The sequence below is a fragment of the Squalius cephalus genome (genome assembly GCF_949319135.1).
Source record: "Squalius cephalus genome assembly, chromosome: 2".
Taxonomy (NCBI): Eukaryota; Metazoa; Chordata; class Actinopteri; order Cypriniformes; family Leuciscidae; genus Squalius; species Squalius cephalus.
In genome coordinates this window covers 56,603,970-56,625,375 of record NC_137123.1, presented here as the reverse complement: position 1 = coordinate 56,625,375, position 21,406 = coordinate 56,603,970, and the positions used below count along the sequence as shown (strand labels likewise).

At 36.7% G+C, this 21,406-nt stretch overlaps 2 protein-coding genes and 1 long non-coding RNA gene across 8 annotated transcripts; 1 reads left to right on the top strand and 2 right to left on the bottom strand.

The window, feature by feature from the left end:
• The first annotated feature begins 474 nt into the window (after positions 1 to 474).
• LOC307154809 lies at positions 475 to 9,275 on the top strand. The gene is made up of 3 exons (XR_013820416.1): positions 475 to 585; positions 6,029 to 6,099; positions 6,293 to 9,275. It is a non-coding gene; the product is annotated as an uncharacterized lncRNA (long non-coding RNA).
• Positions 1,753 to 6,779, bottom strand: LOC307154807 (protein disulfide-isomerase; the record flags this gene model as incomplete). Its single annotated transcript, XM_079864902.1, has 11 exons — positions 1,753 to 1,871; positions 1,957 to 2,046; positions 2,254 to 2,435; positions 3,597 to 3,717; positions 4,197 to 4,394; positions 4,592 to 4,717; positions 4,827 to 4,934; positions 5,080 to 5,217; positions 5,589 to 5,722; positions 5,884 to 6,090; positions 6,614 to 6,779. The coding sequence occupies 11 exons, from the start codon at positions 6,777 to 6,779 to the stop codon at positions 1,809 to 1,811; spliced, it is 1,533 nt and encodes a 510-aa protein (XP_079721028.1). The 3' UTR covers positions 1,753 to 1,808.
• On the bottom strand, positions 8,652 to 21,402 carry ubn1 (ubinuclein 1; the record flags this gene model as incomplete). Of its 6 annotated transcripts, none has more annotated exons than XM_079864898.1 (18): positions 20,998 to 21,402; positions 19,048 to 19,348; positions 18,706 to 18,804; positions 18,286 to 18,384; positions 18,034 to 18,171; positions 17,027 to 17,124; positions 16,454 to 16,886; positions 16,309 to 16,379; positions 16,098 to 16,227; positions 14,168 to 14,286; positions 13,913 to 14,026; positions 13,664 to 13,807; positions 13,230 to 13,280; positions 13,002 to 13,041; positions 12,445 to 12,909; positions 11,402 to 11,639; positions 10,523 to 10,621; positions 8,652 to 9,899 (listed from the first exon to the last, which is right to left on the bottom strand). In XM_079864898.1, the coding sequence occupies exons 2-18, from the start codon at positions 19,276 to 19,278 to the stop codon at positions 9,847 to 9,849; spliced, it is 2,622 nt and encodes an 873-aa protein (XP_079721024.1). In that variant the 5' UTR covers positions 19,279 to 19,348; positions 20,998 to 21,402. The 6 variants fall into 6 exon arrangements, with proteins under 6 accessions (XP_079721024.1, XP_079721023.1, XP_079721026.1 ...); XM_079864897.1 differs by having other exon boundaries at positions 19,048 to 19,426; positions 20,998 to 21,401; XM_079864900.1 differs by having other exon boundaries at positions 19,048 to 19,189; positions 20,998 to 21,401.
• Between the last annotated feature and the right edge of the window lie 4 nt (positions 21,403 to 21,406).

Sequence of the window (21,406 nt, the reverse complement as noted above, 5' to 3'; positions counted from 1 at the left end):
GGAAAGGGGTTTGGCCAAGGCAATGTGTGAATCCTTTGGCTTAGGTAAGCTTAACATGTGCGGCTTAGAGTTGCATAACGTATCGAGATGTAAACATTCAATGCACTCTTGCTAAACTGTGGGATTGTAATACAATTGAGAGTAGGCTAGAGTAGATTGTTTGATTTACAAAGCTTCTTTTTCACCAAACAGTCTTAGTCACATTGGTTAAACCCAACTCAGCAGCTTTCGTGGTTTCGAAATATATAGTCCTTACATACATGTCTGTAATAAAGGTTAAGTGTTGTGTGTACATTGTAATTTAATATTGAAAAGACAGATCTTTCTTGACTTCTCTATACTACTGTAGTTCCAAGTGCTCAACATGCATTAGTATGTGTATCTGATCCACACGTGTATAAGCATTTCCCAATTAAAGGATCTTAGGGTTTACTGAACCTAATCTCTTTTAAGAGGTCACGTCATCTATCTCACGCATAGTCTGTAACGTTCAATTTACGTCTTGGCACCAGGTAAAGGTTCCTCCTGCATGCTGGAAGACTGACATCCCAACCTGAGTATGACTGTATGATGTTCATTCCTGAGGTGAGGCCAAAACTGGAGAGTCATTTGTAGGCAGTCAATCTCTTTGGCCAGGGTAACATATCGCAGAACCTGATTTTATGTTCCTGGATCAACATTCCAATCACCCACTCACATTTGAGTGACAAGTTTATAGTTTGTCAAGTTTAGGCTTACAACCAGAGTTAGGTGCTTCTACATCAGTGTTATTCACCTATCATTTCACTCTGGTTTTAGGGATAACTTGATGGTAGTGTTAGTGTTTAGGGGTGGGGATATGGTTAGGATCAAATTTTCAGACAGGAATGTTGTTCAAGGACCAACAAAATATGTTGACCCAGAAATGCGTGTAACTCTGCAAAATATATCAGTCACAATTCCTATGGTATTTTAGGAGTTCTGAACAGATTTTGCAGTAAATATTCATTGCTGAGTTTAGAACTGTTGGTTTATACCGTAACTACAGCACCAGGGGCTAAAGGATCCTTCTACATAGTTGACTATGGAGTAATGTGAACTCTGACAAAATATAAATGGCAAACATTTGCTTAAATAATATTTTGTTAATTACTTATATTTGAAGGTCTTTTAAAAGTCAAACGGGCTAATTGTGTCATGTCTGCACCCTTTGACATCATAGTTCAAGATAGTAACTTGTAAAACGTTTTAGATTGTGCATGTTCTTGTGGTTCCATCAGTCATGGTTAATCTACATATTACAGAAAGTGAGTCTTGAGTCTGTGCCTAGCCATCAGTCACAATTTTCATTCGAATGTCATTTTATTAAGCAAATTCATCATCATTTCCAGTCTTATGATCTCTTGCTGTTTGCTATATTGTTTTTTTTTTAGCATGCCTGGAATGCTGTATTGACCACTCATAATCCATGACTGGGATCCTTATCTACTTACATTAAACCTGACTTTTTCTTGGCAACAAATAGGTCTCAGAGACCTGTGGAAGTTGTTTGTAATGTTGGTATGAGGTTGCATTGCTCTGTTTAGTAAGTAGGCAGCACTTTGAAACAGGCTCCCTCTACTGGAAATGAAGGTTATGTGTAAATTGTCCTAATGCTACATCTTAAACAGTATCACTGGCTAGAACCTTGGCATCTTGTTTTCAAGAAAAAGCAACTGAAAATACTTGTTACACTCAAGATGATTAATCAGCCATGTGCAGAGCACATTAACTTAATAAATGTCAAATTAAGTTACAAACAAATGAATAAGCGATTACAGTTCTGGCAATTACAGCTCCTCTTTCACTGCAGCCTTCTGATTATTCAGATATTTCTTCCTCTGTTCCTCCTCCTGGGGCATAAACACAAGCACAGCATGATGAGTGGGCACAATAAACACAATTCAGGTCTATTAATATGAGAAGGAAATATCTTACCTTTGCTTTCTCCTTCTTGGCTTTTTCAATCTCTTTTTTCATAAATGTTACTATAGGCTTCAGCTTCCTTTTCCCAGAATATGGTATTACCTGGCAAATATTTTCAAATATTACACAAAACGAATAGGCTAAATCATGGACAGTACTCCTAAAGAATACAATCAAATCAAAACACATCTCTTTAGCACAGAGAATAACATAAGAACATGGCTGTCCTGAATATGGAATTAACAATAAATATGAGATTTTAAATATTATGTAGAGCATGCGAGAACATAATTGTAAGAGACTGCTTACCCTCTCGACATAAACGGCAGGAAATAATTTGATTGATGGGTATTTTTCTCCTAGATGAAGGTTTACATCATTGGAAGTAACGTCAATCTTGGCAACAACAATATCTTCTTGTTCACTAAAGTGTTCAGCAAGCTCCTCCCACAATGGAAACAGAGCACGACTTTCGCTGCTCCAATGTGCATCTAGTGAAAAGGGTGATCATACCAACAATTGTACCTATGTTCAAAATGCCTGTTTAACATTTTTACTCATCATGCCATTTCTGGAAATGTCAGGATACAGAGGTACAATCATTCTCTAATTCAGTGCTTTTCAACTTGGGGGCTGGGGCCTCAAGATGACTTAAAATTATTTAAAATACAATAAAACAAGCATTAAAATAAGCTAAAACAACTAAAAAAGGGGGGAGGGGCTTCAAATATTCTTGTGGACAATGGGGGGCCTTGAAGTCAAAAAGGTTGAGATCCACTGCTCTCATTTCATCTGCAAATATTTGGTTAATGTAACAAATAACTTAAAATACAAAACTACCACAGCCAATTGCAAGCTATAAGTGAAGACGCATAGACCCAGGGCCTAAAATTAACACTGTGTGTCAATCGGCAGTTGGCCGGTAACATTTTTATGAATTATAACAATGCAAAATTGTAAGAACATGAACGTGAACGATGCTCAGGACAGTTGACGTGGAAGTGTTGCATCATCACGAAATTTTAAGCCTTGCCAATTTAAACATTCAAGCTCAAGAAGACGCGAAAGGGAACTTCCGCAGACATATTCAAACAAAATTGTCAAAATGCCAGTCTTGGCAAGTATTCTTGTAAACATAGTTATGTCTTAAAGGGATGCTCCACTTTAAAATGAAAATTCTGTCATCATTTACTCACCCTCATGTTGTTTCAAACCTGTATGAATTTCTTTCTTCTGCTGAACAGAAAAGAAGATATTTAGAAGAATGTCAGTAACCAGACAGTTTCTGGTACCATTGACTTCCATAGTAGGAAAAAAAATATACCATATATATATATATATACCAATATACAATGGTACCAGAAACTGTCTGGTTACTGACATTCTTCTAAATATCTTCCTTTCTGTTCAGCAGAAGAAAGAAATTCATACAGGTTTGAAACAACATGAGGGTGAGTAAATGATGACAGAATTTTCATTTTAAAGTGGAGCATCCCTTTAAGTGAACGTAAACAGTAGAGAAATAAAATGCATGTGTAACAGTATATTGGCATTGCCATTGGCAGGTGTGGCAAAAAGTTAGTTTTAGGCCCTGCATGGACCTATGATATCAAGTTGGAGAGGTCCACAATTCTAACATTTCAGGTACCTACAGAACAAGACAATGACATTTTTGTTATGGTTGAAGGCCACTTTTTCAAAGTTCATCCCAACGAGCTCTTTCACTGGCTGTGTGTCCCAGTTTTCAGGAATTGGCTCACTCTGCAGCTTAGGCTATAACACACAAATTAGACAGATTGTCAGAGCTTTGAGTTCTATACATTTTATATTATAGTTATTTAAAAACTGAATAACACTATCATAATTATATACTAGGGCTGTCAATAGATGAAAATGTTTAATTGCGATTAATCACACCCTTTTGTGAGATTATTCGCATACTAATCGTGCAATTAAGCATAGGTCTACATCATTTATCTTGTTTGACGCGTTAAGCATTTTTAATGAATCGCATGCGTTAACGCATTAACAGCCCTATTATATACAGGTATTAATTAAACGTAATAAATATATAAAATATAGTGTATAAATATATTTCATATTTATTTAATATAAACAATATTAGTACATTTACATTTGTACACTAGTACATTTGTATATAATGTAATTCATTTAATTTAAATTACCATGCTGTATTGAAAGTACAGAAAGATTAACAAATCCACTTGTTTCATTTACCTCTGTATACTCACCTTAGCTTTCCCACCCAGGTAACTCAGACAGAACTCTAAAACAGTGTGTGCATCAAACTGATCAGATGGCAGTTGGTATTGAACGTTGTCTGATAAATTGACCATGCGGACCTGAGGCGCTGCTTCTGACCTCACACGGAAATACTCCATAATACGGCCATTCCGTGGCTCACTCACATCAATCATTACAAACATAACCTGATGATAGAGTTTTAAAGTGAGCAACGTTAGGGTAATACAAAAGCAACCACACAACAGAAAGACTCCAGGCAATATCGTAATAATAATCTACAGTATTTCTATGCATTTCTTTTTATTTTGTTTAATTTTGCAGTTGTGCAGTACTGGATATATGTGGTTTATGTCTAAATACAAGCCAGTTGGTATACACTGACCTTCCCTCTAAGTTTTTCTGCAGTGGTTTTAAAAGCATGGTATAGCTCTTCAAATCCATCCTCAGTCTTATTAATAAACAGAAGCAAATGGTTCAGCACCACTGAGTTCAGGATCTTAGATGCTGTCTGGGAGGAACCCAAAAAGACATTTATATTTATATTATAAAGGCATAATTATTTTTATACATCTATTATATGTCACAATGCCTATTTATTAAAATATATATAAAGTTACCACTCCGTTGTACTCGGTCACGAGTTCCATCTCATAAAGTCTGATAAAATGAACGAGATCTGTCTTCACTGTGCTGCTTCCCATCTCAAATTGCATGTCAGGTTTAGACTAAAGAAAATAATGTACATGGATGAGACAATTCATATGCTAAAAAGAAGGTATGCTGTTAGACATTTAGGAAATGGTTTGGGGGAAATGTTACAAGTCAGATTCGAACTTGCCCTGTCCCAAGTGAGCTCTGACAGATTCTCACCTTTCTGATGAGAAGAACAGTGTCTCCGCTGATCTCATACTTGCTGAAGATTTCATCATGTCCTGTTACTCCAAAGGGCAGGTCAGCGATGTCATTGGCTGTTTCATAAAACACTTTCATTATGCCTTCTTCAAGACCCTGTAATGTATAAACACAGGCGAACATAATTAAAAACAGTGGCTAATGCAACAATACAGTAAAACTTACCGAGTTATGAGTTATTAGTCCTTCATTTGAACTCACAAAACAAAGTGCTAATGATTTAAAACATCTTTAGTTATGGCTGATTCGTGAATGAATCCTTCATTTGGACTGATTCTTTAAAATAATTTGATAAAATTGGCAAAACATTTAACTAATATATATTTTTTATGACAAATGCATAATGCCCTATAGGACTTATGTGAACACTTCTGACAGGTGATTTAAATGAATCAGTGAAGCATTTTTTTTTCTCAGAGAATAACTTGGGAAAATGACAGATTCACTCAAATAAATTCCCACATTACCTTAAATAATCCAAGCACCACAAGCTCATCTTCACCTATGAACTTTTCCAGCTGTGTGAGATTACTGATGATTTCAGCACTCGGACCCTTTCTTCTTTTAAGCCATGTCAGGATGGAGGCGGAGTTCTTAAGATCTGGATGTGGAGTCAAACAACAAACACTGACACTAAAAGGGATGTTTTCCCATATTCAAGTTTTGAAAGACATGAGGGTGATTAAATAATGAAAGATTTTTTTTATTATTTTGTCTAACATGTCTGTCAACATAAGAAAAAAAAAAAAAAATTAACATTACCAGGACAGTACACTGGGTTGTTCTTGTCTCCAGACAGGTACAGCCGTATTGATGGTATCGTTGTGACGTTAAGGGATGCAAAAAGACCTTTTTCTTTTTTCACATCCACTCCTCCCAGCCTCACATCAGACTTTGCTTCCTTCAGCGCAACGGCTGCTTCTCTAAACTCCAGGATAGAGCCAAGGGACTGACCAGAAAGAGGTGCATCTACAGCAGGTACGAGAAAAAGCTGCAACAGTTTACTCCTTGTTTCAAATATTCACCACAGAATGTTTTATAGGGGCATTTTGTTGTGGTCCCAGATGTGCCGACTCTAATTTGCTTTCTAGTTTGCTTCTAGTCTGTCTATTAGTAAGTAAATAGTCATTCAGCAGATGTTTTCATCCAAAAACAACATAATTCTCCACAGGTTAAGTGACTGGCTCAAAGGCACAGTGGCGATAGCTCACTGTTCATTCCTTGTGGAGATCGAACCAGAAACTTTCCAATTACCAGCCCTGAGATTCAAGCAGAAGATCATTTATCATCAGGAGTGGGTTCATTTTTAAAAGTATTTGAAATAGCTGGTTAAAATCTCATGGAAACAACTCGAGAAGTATCAACGAGGAAAAAAACTGGAGAAAATAAAAGGTAGGCCTACTCTAATGTTTTTACTTCGCTTTGGTCTATTGATGTCACCCTGGATTTACGACAGAAAAGCCATAAAACACATGCAAGAAGAAATACTCACAGAAGTGCACCAATAGCTGGCTGTGTTGTTTAAGAGCTCGTTCGAAATTGCCTGCTGTCAGCACTAGAACATCTTTGTCCTCGAGGATTGAGTTGGAGTCGCTTTCCGCCAGAGCTTGGCGTAAATACACGCACACGCTCAGGCACAGTGTAAAGCACACCTTCATTCTGCCTTCAGAAGCTGAAACCGACCCTCCGACCTTTGAGTGTGTGAGAATGTGTGAGAATGTGTGAAGCGCTACATTAAAAGGCGTGTGCGTGTAGTAGGCTAATCTTGAGTGTATAGGCGATATCAGTGTGTACTTTGGCAATGGAAAGTTTACAGCCAATACGAAGAGAGATAGATAACATTTTGACGGTGACAGAGAGAAGAGTAGGCTACGGAACAAAAGCCGTTTGTGATTTGTGCACAAATCTGTAGTCCACAGGGTAGAGACAACTCTTTCTTAAAGGTAGCCTACACGCAGTCATTTTTCCTCACTAAGGAAATTAATAGGATTTAAAAACCAGACATTTAAAAAAAAAGTTCAAAATAGTTTAAACTCACATTAAAGTATTCTAGCCATTTTTATTTATTTTTAATTGAGCGGGAAGACACGAATAGTAATGCTGCTTTCACGTGCAATAGTTTTCTAGTTAAATAGCTGCAAGCCGCAATTATGGGGCCAAACCCTTTATATGGCTATATTTTGGCATATTTGGACATGTGATTTTCTTAGGGAACTTTTTGAACATTGCACAATTCACATGTCATTTGATCAAACAATCTTCAAACATCTTGCCTGTTGCTTTACAGTGCACACCACACCGCTCATATGCCTTGATTTGCTTAATTTCACAGAGACTTGAGATGTTGAAGGCAAAATTGCAGTTTAAATAAAATACTTAGGCTAAGTACGTGATAATGACATTTGGTGTTTAAAGTCTTAAAACTACTGTATGAAAACTTGAAACTCGTTGTAATAAAGATGTGAAATTAGCAACGTTGGTTCTAATCATTTCTTTTGAAATGTTCTATAGCTTCTATAAAGTAGTATAGTTTGTTGTTCCATCCATTTATCCATTCTGCAAACTGCTTATCCACAGGGTTTATTGCACTATTACAAAGATTTTCAGACTTTTTAACTGAAAGCCTAGAAAGTCATCATACCATCCTAAGATTACTAAAAGATTAAGAAATTTGTACAATGCTGAGCCAAGCAAACACTTTGATGTACTTGGCATATCAGTAACCATTTGGACATTGCACCATATTACAACCGTAGGTTGTAACACATGCTCGGGTAAGTTGTAACAATTAGACAAAGGAAGCAAAAACCGCAGCCACACCATGCAATATACTTCAAAAACAGGTTTATTGAAACACTCTAAAAACAAATACAAAACAATGTCTCTCTTTCTTTGACCGTGTGTGTGTAAATTAGTCTACTAGAACAAACTTCCTTAACGTTATATGCTTACTGGACACTTGACTCCAGTGTGCCTGTGTAAAGAAGTTGTAACACATTTTGAACAATGTTTTCAAATGTTTTTACAAAAAAAAAATTAAATCTATGGAACTCTAGGTGGGGCTGCTTTCAAATTTCTCAGATACATGCTGTCAATGAACCCTACCAAATTTTGTGTAGAAAAGTCAAAACGTTAAAAAAATAAGTAAATAAATCACAATTTATGTCAAATTTCAAAATGGCGGACAGGCGATTTGTCCTATCCTGGCAAAATTGGTATTGTCGGATTTGGCATGACCCAAGGAATACGCAAACACCAAGCTCATAATTCTGATAAACAAAAATAGACTTTTTGGATCTCATGACTTCGCATGTACCCTCAGATCATGGTGTTGAGTAAGCGTACAAGTTTTGTTTTGAAAGATCAAAGTTTGGCCGAGATATAGCATCTAATCTGATTTTGGGTCAACATCGTTAACTTTACATCATCATAACTTTTAAACAAAAAGGAATATCAAAATTCCATTCAGTAATTTCTATGCACTTGGTCCAGTGATCACCTGAGCCAATTTTGGTAGGAATTGGGTAACATTTTCATAAAAAAAAAGAAAAATTGAATACAGTACATTACATAATAGCAACTACTGTAATGGGCTCTGCTTTGCCCTTTTGCCTCAAGTGGTATTTACCACTGGGAAGCTCTGGGATAATTTTCTAACTTGTGAAAAGCGTTCACGTCCTCGTAGAACTTGTCATTTTCTGAGAGCTCCGACTTGTACCATGTGACCGCTGTTCTACCTGACCGATGCAGATTAATTTAGGCGTTGATAGTGTTGCCATAAAACTGCATAATTCCGAGTGCAAGGACGTGAACAGCTACGAACACCACTAACCACAGACCTTATTTTTCTCATAAATTTAAATCCTCCATTCTAAAAAATCCAGAATAAATTGAGAAACGATGAAATGATTTTTGGTGAAAAATCTGTTTGTTTTTTTCTTCAACAATAAAAATGTCAACAATAGATTGTTTTAAGACACTTTATTTTTCCACATTATCCCTTCAATTTTTTTTTCCAAAGTCATTTTCAGTATGTTCAAAAACAAAAGCAAGTGCATGTTCTCTGCATATTTTGCAGCATTACTCCGTAACTTGGCTATTGTACTTAAACAGCCCTGAGATCATTCCACTGGCATCAATTCATTACCCAGTCCAACAATAAGAAAACAAACAAGAAAAAGTGCAATCTCTGCCTTTAACAACAGATTCTGAGTTCCTTTACTTTTTCATTGCACACATGTACTTAAAAATAATAGTGGTAACCTACAACACATGTAATTTACTATTGTTCCAGTTACTTTTCATAAATAGGTCAGGATTGTGGATCTTCACTGATAAGATGGCCTCTGAGAGAGAGAAATGAAAGTTATGAATAAATAAGTAGTATATCTGCCTTCAAGTTTTTAAAGTAAGTGCATTACAAGTGCATAGGACTGCACTGAGGCAACATGGCTTGTCATATCATTCAAATTCTAATCTTAATACTGTGATAAACAAAAGACTTACATTATTCTGGATAAGGGCATTTTTACTGCAAATAAACAGTTTTGAAGGAGTTGACTCAAAAATATACAAATGAAAAGTCTCTTTGCCAAGCCATAATCTGCTCCTTTAATTCAAATTCATATCCATATTCAGTCATATTAACTCCATCTTCAAGATCTTACAAAAAGTGGAAAATTTTGCTTTATGCATCAGCAGTCTTTAATCTCATTCTAATGGCCATTAATGTAGTTTTCTCTGAGTGTTATGACCATCTGTGTGGATCTGGCTTCCATCTGTGTCATAAAAACAAAATTTTATTTAATCTCTCAATATAACTGATGAGATGGTTAAATTAAGCCAGCATTACATTGAACAATCAACATGAAATGGCACACATGACCCATTTTACTTCCATAATTTGACATATTTCCATGTAAAAGAACATTTAATGATTTAAAAGATGGTGAGACTTCATTTTATTAATTGAATTTATCAGTTTTTGAAAATGAATCCAGCGCAATAAGACCGGGAACATTTATTACAGTAAAATGAGTCAATTTTGGTTTCATGTTGACTTTAAAACATTACAAAACTATAAGACTGTCTAGTGTATGATGTCAAAGAAAGAAAGAACTAGAAACTAATGTACTAAAAATTGTGTACCTTGTATATACAATTATTATTTTTTACTATATTAATTAAACTAGAGATCCTTTGACCTAAAACAGACTAAAACATTACTGAGTAAATGTCAAATTAAGTTAAAAAGTTAAACTGTTAATAATAGTATGCTAAAGAAAAACAGGAGAAAAAAAAAAAGATACATAATGCAAGCAAACATCACGACGAACACAATAAATAATGTGGGCATGATTCAACTGTCCCTATGGGCTTTTCTAAAGGCGTGTAAATTTACCTAAACCAAAGAGCCATGGTGTTAAAGAATGAAGAGGAGCAGAAGAGGAAACAGGGACAGACAGAAGATGAAGCGTGCTAGAGCACAGCATGGAGTTACCTGAAATAGGAAAGAGAGGAAGAGGAAGAGGAAGAAGAAAACACAAGGATGACTGGTGCAACATTACAGCAATGGAGCAAAGTGATTTAAACAACATCACACCAGAGTTGAGCTTCGGCTCATCCATTCCATCCAATGCACATGAAGACAAGAGTACCAAACCTCTGGTGTAATGTAACAGATATCATGAATTTATCAATTCCCTGTGAAAGGTGAAGTGTGTCATTTTTGAAATGCTAAAATGTTTTTGGGAAATGGAAGATCAAGTTGAATGCATTGTGTATCATATAAAGCAGAAATATTAAGAGTAGCACGCAAGCGTTTAAAGGGATACTCCACTTTAAAATGAAAATTCTGTCATCATATACTCACCCTCATGTTGTTTCAAACCTGTATGAATTTCTTTCTTCTGCTGAACAGAAAGGCGGACAGACAGTTTTAACCAGACAGTTTTTGGTACCATTGACTTCCATAGTAGGAAAAAATATATACTATGGAAGTCAATGGTACCAAAAACTGTCTGGTTACTGACATTCTTCTAAATATCTTCCTTTCTGTTCAGCAGAAGAAAGAAATTCATACAGGTTTGAAACAACATGAGGGTGAGTAAATTATGACAGAATTTTCATTTTAAAGTGGAGTATCCCTTTAAGAACCTGCTTGGAATCAATTCCATTTGGTGCAGCAACTGGAGCATAAATCACACACTTCACCTTTAAATAAACAGAGATGATTCTTAGCAAGTTCCCATGCTTATGCTCAGGATTAATATCTGCTCACCGTGTGCGAGACCATGCTGGAAAGTTCCAGGTGCTGGGCCAGGAAAAACAGCTCCTTTACAGGCCTGAGGCTGTCCAGGGATCTTGGTGCCAGAGCTCAGTCCAGGGAACGGGAGAGCATGCAGGGGGGCGAAGCTTGGTAAGACTCCCGGCTGGACTGTGGTGGGATAGGAGGATGGAAGGAGAGATAGAGAAGGGGTGGGAAGCGCTGGGTTCCCACAGGAGATCTCACCAGCTGCCTGAAATACAAGCAAAGAAAGTATTATACAATTTTATTTAAATTTAAGAAAACCTTTAAAACCTTAATGCTTCAGGCAAATCCCTATTTGACTTCAAAGAAATTGGCTATATGGATTAAATGATGTATTAAATTGTTCAAAAGTGACAGTAAAGATATGTTTTTTAATTTTTTAATACTGTTCTTTTGAACTTTATATCAAAGAATGTTTAAAAAAAAAAAAGTTGATCAACATATTTGAATGATTTCTGAAGGATCATATGACACTGAAGACTGAGTAAAGATGCTGAAAATTCAGCTTTGATCACAGGAATAATAAATTGCAATGAACAATTATTTTAAATGGTAATAATTTCACAATATTACTGTTTTTACTGGTGAGCATAAGAGACTTATGTCGAAAACATGTCACCATATATATATATATATATATATATATATATATATATATTTAACATTTATCTCACTTAATGCTATAACTGCTAAGTGGACAAATGTAACTGTTTTAGGTTAGCTGACAGTTAGCATGCCATCCAATTTGCCTGTATACCCGTCGCAATTTAAATAAGACATTATATTTATATTTTCCACTTCAAATCATGAAGTTAAATGATCAGGATATGATTATGTACGATAATAAAAATAAATGAATAATATTATTAAAAAAAGAATTTAAAAAAAATTATTCAATGTAAGATCCTACAGTGGACATTATTTATATGAAATATTTAGGAAGGATTTTGTAAGACACCACAACTCCACATGCAATAAGCAACCAATATGCGTCTTTCTTGTGAAGAACTCACGGCTGTCATTGAAACAGGGGTGTCACCCATTGTGGTGGTCGTGAGCAGCCGGGCCACTCCATGCACCACTGATGGACAGTCACTCTGAGCTCCATCTGGGAGAGCCACCAGCGTCAGTTTAGGAGTCGCCTTCTCTCCAGCCCGGAGTCGCTTTGAATCCGAATCCATAGCAGACTTGGTCCACATCATCTGGACCGATCCAGCACCCTCTGCGGTCACTGGACTTCTCTGAGTGCTGGTATGATGGCTCTCATCTCTTCCCATCCCTTCCCCATGGTTCTGATTAGATGGATGTGTAGAGAAGGTGGCGGATGTTTGTGTGTTTGATGGAGTTTTGGCAGTGGTGCTCAACGTTGCTGCGACTTCAAGTTGCATGCTTGCAGGTACACCCAGACGCTTGCGTTTCAGTGCTGGTGGGCCCTGGATTTCCGGGTTATTCTTACTGTCCTCTGGGGCGGCGCTGACCTGTGCATTTATTGGATAAAACAAGGTTTAGAAACAAAAGTCTAAAAGAAAGCAACATTCAAGACAGGGGTTTACTAATTTTTCGGATGTACCTTTTTTAGTTTTGTTGTACCTATTGGTTTCTTCCTTGCCCTGTAAAATAAGGAGAAAGGTTTTATTAACATTTACAAACTTTGGTTAAGTTTAATATTAACCAAAGAAGACGCCGCTTTGTTCATTTTTGTTAGAGTTAGAGAACATAATGAACCATTTTTTTCTTCAGAAACATAAATATGTTCTAAATATCTGGGAAGTGTGCAGTAATGTAAAATCATACTTACACCACACCAGTGATGTGACCGTGTGCTTTTCTCGTTTCTATAAGCAGAATCCTTTTGAGACAATGATAGAAATTCAGCAGAAACTCACCATTCTGAAGGATTTATAATTATAGATATACACACATACACAAGCGTTCAAAAGTTTGGCATGATTTTTTTTTTTTTTAAGAAATGACTGTCACATTTGATCAATTTAATGTGTGCTTGGCTTGCTGAATAAAAGTAAAAGTTTTAGTGTGGTATCAGACTTTTCGGAAGACTAATTAAACCGGATATAATAAACTGTTTAAGAGCAGTTTAAGTGCTTAAAAGCAATAAACATGCACAGAACAAAGGGACATTGTGACCAATTACCCACTTTAAATATACGATTTCTCTTATATCGATACAATGATCTCCAAAACTTCAGAGTTTTAATAATTTGATTTGTTTACCTGGATTGCATCCATCCTTTAGGCCACAGTGGTTTAACATCAGCCTCCAGGAATGCTTTCAGATACTCCTCCAAACCAGAGCACGCAGGCGACTCCGAATCATAAATCATCATTTTCAAACTGACAATCTCACAGAGCAACTCCCTGGAAAAGTCAATATTCATTATTAGATTAATAGACTATTTGATTAAATGTACATTTAACTCTTTTTTTTCTATATTTAGAATTTTTAATAATCATGCATCAGACCTGATCTCTTCATTCCATCTGAATCTCTTGCGAGGCCCAAACACTCGTTTTCCACTCCTCTCCTCCTCTTCCTCGTCGGAACCATCAATCGCCTTCTCTTTCTCGGCCTCGAGCCTTAAAACACACACACAAACATAAAACGAACAAACCTGAGGTTGTATTCTAACAAACTGCATATCAATTAAAAGGTCAGTGAATGTATAGTGATACAGTGAAAGTGATCAGCTGTTCAACACATTAGGAATGAGTGATTACTTGGCAGCTCTGGCTTCAGAGTGAGCTTGGCAGTGACTCTGGAAACGGGTGATCTGTTCAGGCATGGACCTGGCCACCACATTCTCCAGCTTCTTCAGCAGCTCCTGCAGCTGTTCATCCTCATAAGACACATGACCAGCACATTAAGCTTACAGAGACATTAAACTGGATATACATACACATATATATATATATATATATATACACATATATATATATATATATATATATACACACACACACACACACACAGACACACACACGTAAGGTCTTTTCAAATGTTTTTGACTATTTCTTATTTCTCACCAAAGCTGCATTTATTTGATCAAAAAACAGTAAAAACAGTAATATTGTGACGTATTACAATTTAAAATAAATTTTCTATTTGAATACATTTTAAAATGTAATTTATTCCTGTGATGCAAAGCTGCATTTTCAGCATCATTACTCCAGTCTTCAGTGTAACAATCCTTCAGAAATTATTTTAATATGCTGATTTGCTGCTCAAGAGACATTTAATGTTTTTGTGGACGCGTGATGTATTGATTTTTTTCAGGATTCTACAATTCATTTACCATTTATATGAAAGGTAAATCTTTTGTAATACTGTATATTAAGTGTTTTTACGGTCACTTTTGATCAATTTAATGCAGTATTAATTTCTTTAAAAATATATAAATAAATAAAAATCTCTTACTGACCCCAAACTTTTGAACAGTAGTGTGTACGTGTATATGTGACCCTGGACCACAAAACCAGTCACATAGGTCACTTTTTTGAAATTGAGATTCATACATCAACTGAAAGCTGAATAAATAAGCTTTCCATTGAAGTATGATTTGTTATGATAGGACAATATTTGGCTGAGATACAACTATTTGAAAATCTGGAATCTGAGGGTGCAAAAAAAACTAAACTTTGAGAAAATCGCCTTTAAAGTTGTCCATTTATGTTCACGATTGTCCTGCATCCACTCACAAAAATAAATGTTTTATATATTTACAGTAGGAAATTTGGAACATGATCTTTACTTAACTACCTCCAAATGATTTTTGCCATAAAAGAAAAATTGATAATTTTGACCCATACAATGTATTCTTGGCTATTGCCACAAATATACCCGTGCGACTTATGACTGGTTTTGTGATCCAGGGTCACATATGTCAATTTATAAAAGCTTACTTTTTTTTTACATTTTGAATGTTTAATTATGATCAATGATTTTGGAAATCATGTACAATAAGACCAGGAACAAGAAAGGTATTAATAAAGTAAACAGGATCAATTTTGAAGGAATAAGCTTTTTTTTTTTTACTAATTAGTAGGGATGTCCCGACCAAGTTTTTTGTGCCCCCGATCCGATCCAAGTCATTGAATATTGAGTATCTGCCGATACGGAGTCCCGATCCGATACTTGTATTTTCCTAGTGCTTGCTGCACATTGCAGAGAGTTTCTCAGGGGTTCAAATGTTAAAATAAAAAAAAGGAGCAAAAAGGGGGCATAAATCACTACAGAGTAATTCTAACATAACAATTAATACAGCAATTATATTTATGGGCCTATATATATATATATATATATATACACACATTGTATAAAGACATTGTTAGATGTAAACATCTGTTACTATGGTAAACATTGTAAACAGAATCTGCGGTACCACTAAAATTAATATGGGACCACTAAAATAAACTTTTTTATATTTTATAGAATTATTGCACACAAAAAAAAGTGGATTTAAGGTTAGAAAGCATGAAGCTCTCTGTGTCCGAAGAAAGACGCAACCCATATAGCAACGCGCTACGGCAATGACATCTCAGATAAAAATACCTGCTGACGTAAAATAAAGGATCGGGCTTAGGATAGCAGACACAGATAAGATGGGATGGTGATGTTTGCTATGCTGAGGTGTCAAGTACGTTTACAGACCTGCTGTAGATTGTGGAATTTTTTGGCTCTTTTGACCAGAGTGCCTTTGCTGCAGGACAGCTGTGAGGCCACGTAGGAGAAGATTCTGGAGCGTACTTTCCCACTAAGCTGTTTGGAGTTCAACTCCACGCTGAACACACAAAGAGAAGGAATCAATGCAATACAATCAAGATATTACCTATTCTATAATAAATCATGTGATGTAACTTACTCTAGTAAAACACTGTTGAGCTCTGAAGACAAAATCTCCATCTTATTTTGTCCTTCAATTTTCTTGACAGCCTAAAGAACAAAATAAGTCGTGTATACCTGCAAACTCTCGTCTAATCCTCTAAAGCCATCAAAGCAAACAATACCTGTGAAAGTTGCTTAATGTGTTGCTCTAGTGTAGGTGGCAGTCCATCAGGGAGTAATGTGGGGATCTTCTCAGTGACGGATGGAACGGGAGCTTCTCCGTTCTCTTCCAGGCTTGGAGAACAGACGTTCTGCGGTTCCCCCAAGAGCCCGTCTAAGTCAAAGTCTTGCTCCGCTGCTTTGACTGCTTGAAGGAGGTCGTCTGCACTGGCAGAACCAATGAGTGTGAGAAGAGGGTCAGATGATATGGGTGGTTCTTGAACCTCAGCTTGCACGGTGGGACCAGTGTCGTTGAGAGCAGGTGATTCGCTCTCTCTAGCATTGAACATCTGCAGCTGCTGAAGCTTTTCCTTATGGAACTTCTTCAGCATCTTATCAATACTTAGCGGCTTCTTGTTTTTCTTCTTCTTTGTAGATGATTTGTCTGGTGGGGTGCTGAGAAGGAAACCAGAAGAAGAACAATGAGGGCATTTGAGAAAGAATCAATGGAAACCTTGTTCTTAAAAGGAGATTGTGTTTTCTTCACAGTAAACATTGTACTCTTAATCTAAACTGATCTCTGCAGCAGCAAAAACCTCTTCCTGGGTTCCTCCTCTTCCTTCTTAGCAAGCCTGTCATCTTCTTTCTTTTTCTTCCCCATCCTCTTGTCTTTGCATTGCTTAAGCTTTCGTTTCTGAGAGAGGAATCAGACCAAATGAGATAATGTTGACAAATGGAAACAATTTTGCAAATCTTTTGCATAAAGCTAAAGAAATATAGCTAGTTGTTGCCGGTTTGTTTGCAAGATATTGGGTACAAAACTATGGAAGCTTGTTTCCACCACGGAATAAAAAAATAACATTTTCGACTTTTTATCTCACAATTCTGACTTTTTTCCTCGCAATTGCAAGTTTATATGACAAAATTCTGACTTTATAACTAACAATTGCAAGTTTATATCTCCAACTCTAACTTTAACAATTGCAGGAAAAAAGTCAGAATTGCGATATAGTCAAAATTACGAGTTTATATCTCGCAATTCTGACTTTATAACACGCAATTGCGAGTGAAGTCAGAATTGCATGATATAAATTCGCAATTGCGAGAAATCCAAATTGCGAGTTTATTTCTCACAATTCTTGAGACTTTATAGCATTGCAATTCTAACTTTTTTCTCACATTTCTGACTTAATAACATGCAATTGCGAGTTTATATCATGCAAATGTGACTTTTTTTGAGATGGTCCTCACTGCAGAGCATAAAATCCAGGGGGAGGAGTCGGATAAAATCCAACTCCTCCCACCTTACATACCTAAACCTACCAATCTCCACCCCCTGATCCCTAAACTCACCCCTAAACCTACCCATCTCCACCCCTAAACCTACCAATCTCCACCCCTTATATAAGATCAAACTCCTCCCCTCGGATCTTGTGTACTGCTTTTTTCCCCTCGCAATTCTGACTTTATAACACGTAATTGTGAGTGAAGTCAGAATTGCGTGATATAAACTTCTTTTATAAACTTTTTTTAAACTTTTATTCAGTGGCGGAAACAAGCTTCCATACAAAACAGATGGAAGGGTAGTCAAATGTTCACACACCTTGGGTTTAAAACCACTGTCCTCAAAATCATTCTCGTTATTTCCCTCATCAGAGGCTGGCCGGAACTGGAGAGTTCCAGAGTTGATGTAGAAGCCTCCATATCTGGTGGTGAGACAAGCTGGGACGAGCTCATCATACTGTGGCATGCAGAGAAAAAGAAGACTTGAGTAAAACATGCATGTGTTCTATAAGGGGAATAATCTGATAAAGGTGGTTTTAGCATCTGGCTAAAAACAGTGGCCTGAACTCACAGCCTCAGAGTTATCAATGAATGAATCAGATTCATCGTAACCAAAGCCTATATCCACCAGGTCCTGTAATCTGTCTTTTTTTCTTTTGCAAGCTTCACCCTAAAAAAAGGCAGATATTAATGTAGTAGAAATACACCTCTATAGTTTTTCCCCCAAAAAATAAAATACTAAATTTTACATAGTTACGTGATACAGTCACATCATAACAAAAATAAGTGCAATATATTCGAACTGTTTAATTCCACCTTTACCACAGTATGGTCAATTAAGGCAGTCTGGGATATTGTTTTGCATTTTGACTCTTGATATTTACTTGTCTCCACAGCACTTTGACAACTCTGCTTTAATTTGCTAAATGTTGACATAGACTTACTTGTGATGAAGCTTGAAATATGACATCTTGGCAGAATTCATACTCACATATTTCGCTTCAAACTTTCTTGCAAGTGCCTCCATTTCATCTCTCTCCCTGTCCTCCACCTTATCTAACGTTTGTGGTTTCTTTTTCTCAGTGGTTTCCTTAAAATGAGAGAAGAAAAAAAAGGTTCCTAAATAAAAAATGTTGACGTTCCTAAATTCACCTGGATTAATCCTTGACCCCTTATGGTACCATTTTTTTAATTTATTTTTTGGTAATAAAATGAAGCACCCATTTAAATGGAATTCAGCTCAAACACTAAACAATGAAAATACAAAATTATATACAATATAACAAGTAGCCAATAATAATCAGAAAATACATTCATGTCAATGATTGTTTACCTTTGTGTTGATCAAATCCGGGTAGCAAAACTCCGGGCAGCGTTGATCATCCGGCTCGAAGAGTTTCAGTTCAACTCTCGTTGCAGCGTGCTGGAGTGGTGGCGATCCGGGCGCAAGTAAACCCTGTTTGACAGGTTGGTCACTGGCATCGGAGACAGTGGGGACGGTGGGAGAAGGAAAGTGTACATTGCTTGAGATTGCGGTGAGGTGAATTCTTCGTGGTGCAGCCATTGCTCAGACCGATAGCAACGATCCACGATTCTCCCCGAACAGGTGCGCGTTTGGTTGATTAATTATGAACCTGTGACGCCAATTGAAGTCAGTCATTTTCCTGCCTTAAAAGGGAAGCTGGATAACCTGCAGGCCTGAACGACACCATCTGAATGTTTCAGCGGACAAAACCGTTTCAGTCCTTGGAGTAACGATTAGGATAACACAGGCGTAACGTTGGTATTTGTAGAGTAGCCTAGACCGTTTATTATGTGGAAATACTTTACCTACTTGGTAAATTGACTCAAAACGTTATTAGCCTAGCACGTTATGAAAACAAAACCTGACCAAACCTTAACGTCTGTAGGTTTTTGAAATGATTAAAAAACGTAGTAAAAGTAGAAAAATCCAACCACCTCACACTACAACGTTTGTAGGACGTTTATTTTCTTTTAATTTTTGCAATGCTAAACTTACCAACTGACAAAAATGTAACAAGGTAAATCGTTTAAATTTGAAGACACTTTTTACCTCTCGAGGTAATTCTATCAATAACTTGTACAAAATAGTAATGTCATATTTAGATATTGACTACAAGCAGAGATAAGAATAAAGCTCTGATAATATTCCTATGATGTGCCTTAGTAGGCTATTCTATAACTTTAATTAAAACCTGCGCGTGAGTTATTAAATTATAAGCCGAAGTCTCATTTGTCTGCATCCTTCTACTTATGTGGTAAACTCTAGTTTGAAAGATGTAGGCCTACGTGTATGGCAAAACATTATGATGGCAAAACATTATGATGGCGATAACGTAAAATCTCTGATAGCCTACGTTACGAAATCATACATGGGCTATTAATGGATAAAATACATTTTATTTAATCCTCCATAGGCTATCACGGTTTATGTGCTCGGATTATTTCTATTGATTAAACAATAGTTTAAAAAAAACAAGACGTAGCTACTGACGTCCATACGTCTTCCATGCCGCTCATAGGCCTACGTTAAGCGGGGAATATGATGAAAAGCGGTCAATAGAAGGTTAGGGGAACGTTCTCCCAACCCCAAAATAAAAAACCGTTCTATTTCCGTAACGAAAACTTTATTGGCTAACCAAAAACAAACGTTGCAAATATGTTTTTGGGAACGTTCCCAGAACGTTCTGTGAACCCAAGACTACAGTTCCCAGAACTTACTGGGATCTAAAATGTGTTAGCTGGGATGTAATACCAGGTTGAATAGCCTAATTAGTTTTTAAAAAGTCGCGAGGCTACGCAACTGCAGCGTAGTAAAATTGCATCGCCTTCGTTCTATCTATGATATTGGGTTTCAGATTACAAACGTTATCACAACATTTTCACGATTTAAACATTTTAGAGATTAGTTCTGATTGCTGGCCTTTCGAAAATTAACCATGGTTTTACTACAAAATAAAACCAAAGAAACATGGTTATTAGGCTATAGTTCAACTATGGTAACCACAAATTAACCATGGTTTTGCCACGCTAACCAAACGGTATTACTAGTAGGCCTACAACTGTGGTTATACAAATGGTAATCAGTCCGCATGGTTAATACAATTGTAACTATATAAAACCATGATTCATTTTCGTAAGGGAGGTGGGAGCAAACGGGACGATATTTGTGTGTTTGATTTGGGAGACCTACAAAATGTCTCCAGGAACCTGTTTGGGAACTACTGCCATTTCTGAAGAAACCTCTAGAAATAAAACATACCACAGATGTTTATCCATGTCATGTAAAGGTGATTCGTTGATATGCGGTTTTGTATGGCATGTTCTGAAGTCTCCAGCAGCCAATCTCTTCGTGAACGCTGAAGGGTTTCATTCTATCTCCGCGGCCCTCGGTGAAGCGCGTCGACACGCCGACAGTCGAATAATCTCCATACTGAATGCGCTCGAATTATCATGGCAATGGAAGATTATTGTTTTCAGATGCAGAGCGCAAACGGAAGACCGCCAGGCTTTATCTCTAATATGGATTGGTCGATGGTTCGCTTTATCGATCAGAAGACTTTCTGTTCGATCTAATATTGACGATCTGGTAGCGATACATCTTTACGAGACACATCTCATCACTAATATGGACACCCACAACTATTTCCAAAATCACAGTTCACTGTTGT